Here is a 3,893-nt window from a genome sequence, read left to right on the forward strand (position 1 = left end):
AGCAGCGGTGCCAGCTGTTGGATCTGAAATTACTGGACGCCGGCTGGCCCCGTGCCGCTGCAGCAAGCCCCTTCCACTGCTCCAGCGCTCACGCCCTGGGGCACCCCCAAGACAGCTACTGAAGGGTGCACTCGGCCCAGGGTGCTCTTCAGGGCCGGTCAAGCCCCCCCCTTCGCTGGGCTGCTGGGCTGTGCAGGCAACCAGAAGGCTCAGCCTGGCTCTCTGCTCTGGCCGGCCGCGGGCCACTGGCAGAGGGCTGCTGCTGCCCCAGGCTGTATTGGCCCTGGGTCCCTGGGGCCACCCAACAGGTGCGCCCAGCTGCCCGTGCTCCCTGAGTCGTGCCCTCAGGGCGTCCTGGAGGGGCCCCTGGCTAGCTCTGCGTGGTCCTGGTCCAAATTCCTTCCCTTCTATAGGCCTGTTTCCTCGCCAGTAGTCACGTGGGTGATGTCACTGCCTGGGCACAGCAGATGGGGCTGCCCGACCCTGTGAACCCCGAGGGCCTCCCCCCAAGAAGAGGGAGGCAGATGGGGGATGAGGCTAGGGTCTTCCAGGCCGGCGGGGAGCAGGCTGCCCCCACTGACCCACATGCGGCCCTGCTGGCCACAGGGCCAGTTAGGGTTAGAGGACAGGAGCAGGTCTGGTGGGGACAGCCTGACCGTGGACCGTCAGGGCCTGGCCCTCCTTGCACTTGCCCACCATGTGGCCGGATGCCTTCCCCACACTGTGGAGATGAAAGCCTGGCCGCCTTTGGCAGGGGGTGGGCACGTGCAGATGCACAGGGCCGAGAGCCGCTGCCAGCCCCCTGGCCTGAGCATGAGGCAGCCGCCCTGGTGGCAGGGCAGGCGCAGGCGGCAGGTTCCGCTTGCCCCCCTCCCCTTGTGCCCTGGGGCCACGGCTGGCCTGTGGGCTGAGCGGCCTGTCCCACAGTGTCCGCCGAGAGGGGGCGCTGCCAGGCTCTCGCCGCAGGATGCAGGCAAGAATGAACAAAAGCGGGGTCTGCCATCGCGAATCCGCCCTCCTCCCCACCCCACCGTGCCTGACACAAGGCGAGTGACAGGCACGGCCTCCTGGGGGCCCCAGATGCAGCCGGGCGGGAGTCGCGCACACAGACGCACAGGCCCCTGCAGGGTAGAAACATTATCTGTATATATATATGTACATGCACGCTGGGGGGTCTCCCTGGCCCAGGACCAGCCCGGCTCCCCTCGGAGGCCTGGCCACCGTGCAGGTCCTGCCGGGTCACTGGAAGTCCAGTGTCCAGGTGTGGGGGACGTAGAGCGACTGGGTCTGGCGCGCGCGGCGCGGCGAGGCGTTGAGGGCACGCACGCTCCGGCGGCTGGAGCGCACCACGTCGGCCACAAAGTGGGCGCAGTCGGCGCACGCGTCCTTGAGGACGGAGCCGTGCGCGTACATGTGCGGAAACTCCTCCTCCACGCGCGGCGCCTGCGGGGACCTGCGGGAGAGGCGTCAGGGCCCCCCCCGCGCCCGGCCGAGGACCGCCGCGAGCCAAGACCCCCGCACGCTCACCCCGCCGGGGACACCCCGCCTCCCGGGCGCCCGAGCCCGACCCCGCGGGGGCACCCGCACGGCAGCGGCACCTACTGGAAGGCGCCTCTTTTCTGGGTCAGCCTGGCCTGGGCCGCGGGCGCTGCCCGCAGAGGGCTCTCGAAGCCCAGCACGTACACCGGGATGTGCGCCAGTTTCCTGGACGGCATCTTCATCTGCGGCACAGGTGGGCGGGGCGGTGGCGGCACGTCAGGCCAGCAGGGCGTCCTGCCACGCCAGGCTGCAGCGCCTCACCCCCCACGGGAGGCCTCAGCGCAGCAGCCACAGGCGCCCTGGCCCCAGCACGAGCCCTCCAGTAAGGATTAGAAAACGGGGCAAGTTCCCACTCGCCTCGGTGGACCTTGGCTCCTAGCCAGGCTCCTGAGCGAGGCCGCTCAGCGTCCCCCACGCCATGGGCTGCAGGTCAGCCGACACTGGCCCCAACACCTTAGGGCTGTCCTGGGGGCAGGGGCACAGCCAGGTGAGGAGCCAGGTACCAGCCCACCCACGAACATGGTGGGGACAGGGTGGGCGGGGCCTAAACACTGGTCTCAAGGTGCAGGAAGGGCTCTGCCCAGAAGAGAGACAGCAGGCAGACTGGTCAGGCTGCTGTCCTCTGCAGGGGCTGTGGGGGCAGGAGCCCTTCACCCGCCCTGCCCTCTGGACAGCCCCGCACAGACCTAGGCAGCCTCACCTTCACGCTGCAGGAGCTGCAGACGGCTCTGGAAGGGAAAGGGGCAGTCAGCGGTGCATGGCCTCCAGGGGACGCCCTGCCCGTGGCCTGCTGCCCCTGATGACCCCGCTGACCCCCGCTGCAGGGCAGAGACCTGCGCCTCCAGCTCGCTGTGCTCTGGGAGCGCGAGGCCAGGTGCTCAGTCCTTCCGTGTCCTCCCTGAGGTCAAAGACGGACAGTCTGACTTTGCAAACGAGCAGGAAGCTCCCCAGCCCGCCCTGCCAGCGGCCTTCCTCCTCCGCAAGGCCTCCGGGCCGCAGCACCCGCCGCGGAAACAGTCAAACTAGGGACGGACGTGGGTTCTGAGGCTCCCCTTGAAGCACGCACCTGCCCTCACCAGCCGCCCAGGTCCTCTCTCACACAGGACGCCCCACACTCCGTTTGCCTCCCCAAGCCCCTGGGGGTGCCTAGCTGCAGCTGTGTGTGACAGACAAGCGTGGGTCTGGCTGCGTGTGTCCCCCAAGACCAGCTGGGGAGACTCCAGCACACCCGGGTCTTTGGCCCCCACAGAGGAGCTTGATGGGTTCCTGAGGGGCACAGCTGCCCTGCACGCCAGGGCCTCTGCCTGGGCTAGTCTCTGCGGGCAGGCACGGGACACAGGCGGTCATCTCCTCCTGCTGTTACTGCACGCGGATGCCGCAGTGTCCTCTGCCAGCTGTTGGCACCACACCGGCTTCAGGCCAGCAATGGGGGGTGACGCCCAGCCTTGCCCCCAGGCCTGCTGAGCTTCTGCCTAAAGAGCAGCATTGTTGGGCCTCCCTGGGGGCACAGGGGTGAGTCTCAGCGCTGTCCAGCTGCTGCCAGCCCTGCAGCCTGAGTGCGACCCCAGCCAGGGAGTGACCCCGGGGCGCAGCAGACCCTTCCTGCCCCCCACTGCTCCCTCAGCAGTGGGTCTCAGTGGATCTGCATGTTTTGCTCCCCATTTCGTTTCTGGGGCATCTTCTAACCCCCACACCTTTGGCCCCCACCCCAGATCCTCTACATATAAATAAATGAAACAGATCTTTAAAAAGTAAATAAAGAGTAGCTTGTGGGCAGGCTTTCCATCTTGGGGGGATCCGCAAGCCTCAGCTGCCAGCGCCTTTCTCGGCTGCTGCCTGTTAGCCCCCTTCTGTCTTCCAGGCGTCCAGTTCAAAGCCGGCCATGGCCTAGCAGGGCCTGTTTGGGGCGGTCCTGGCCAGCTTCTCTGCACCTGTCCGCCAAGCCCTGCCAGACGGGCCTCCCCCGTGCCAGACCTCGGGGCGGCGTCCGCACTGCTCGGGCTGGGCTCTGGGGCCTAGGCTGGGGCCGAGGAGAAGCACGACGCCCGCCCGGCTGTTCCCGCAGCTCTTGGGCAGGGTCACTGCTTCGTCTATAAAAGCCGAAGGCCGAACGCTCGGTGCCAGTGGACAGCACGTGGGCGTGGTCAGGCGCGAGTCCAGTCGCCCCTTCAGCATGCTCCTCCCTCTGGCGCCTCCTGCGGGTGGCAGGCGCCCGGCAGCCCCCTTTAACGACCCCAGTCTAGCTGCCAGGCCTGGTCTCGGGGCTCAGCACCCCTACTCTCGGGGCCCCGAAGGCGCAGCTGCCTGTTCTGAGGGGTTCGGGCTTTGCCCTGGAAGCGGGGCCGCTAAGCATG

At 67.9% G+C, this 3,893-nt stretch overlaps 1 protein-coding gene across 1 annotated transcript in view; it reads right to left on the reverse strand.

Annotated features, from left to right (window-relative positions):
• Positions 1-1,124: 1,124 nt before the first annotated feature.
• Positions 1,125-3,893, reverse strand: part of SPIRE2 (spire-type actin nucleation factor 2) — a 15,247-nt gene continuing 12,478 nt past the window's right edge. The window contains exons 8-10 of the mRNA XM_012722844.1: positions 2,240-2,267; positions 1,603-1,721; positions 1,125-1,453 (exon numbers count right to left, since the gene is read on the reverse strand). Of these exons, the coding sequence (XP_012578298.1) occupies positions 1,240-1,453; positions 1,603-1,721; positions 2,240-2,267 (361 nt within the window). The 3' untranslated portion in view covers positions 1,125-1,239. The remainder of the gene's footprint in view (positions 1,454-1,602; positions 1,722-2,239; positions 2,268-3,893) is intronic.

The sequence above is a fragment of the Condylura cristata genome, unplaced genomic scaffold (genome assembly GCF_000260355.1).
Source record: "Condylura cristata isolate star-nosed mole 26May11 unplaced genomic scaffold, ConCri1.0 scaffold00009, whole genome shotgun sequence".
NCBI classification, from domain to species: domain Eukaryota; kingdom Metazoa; phylum Chordata; class Mammalia; order Eulipotyphla; family Talpidae; genus Condylura; species Condylura cristata.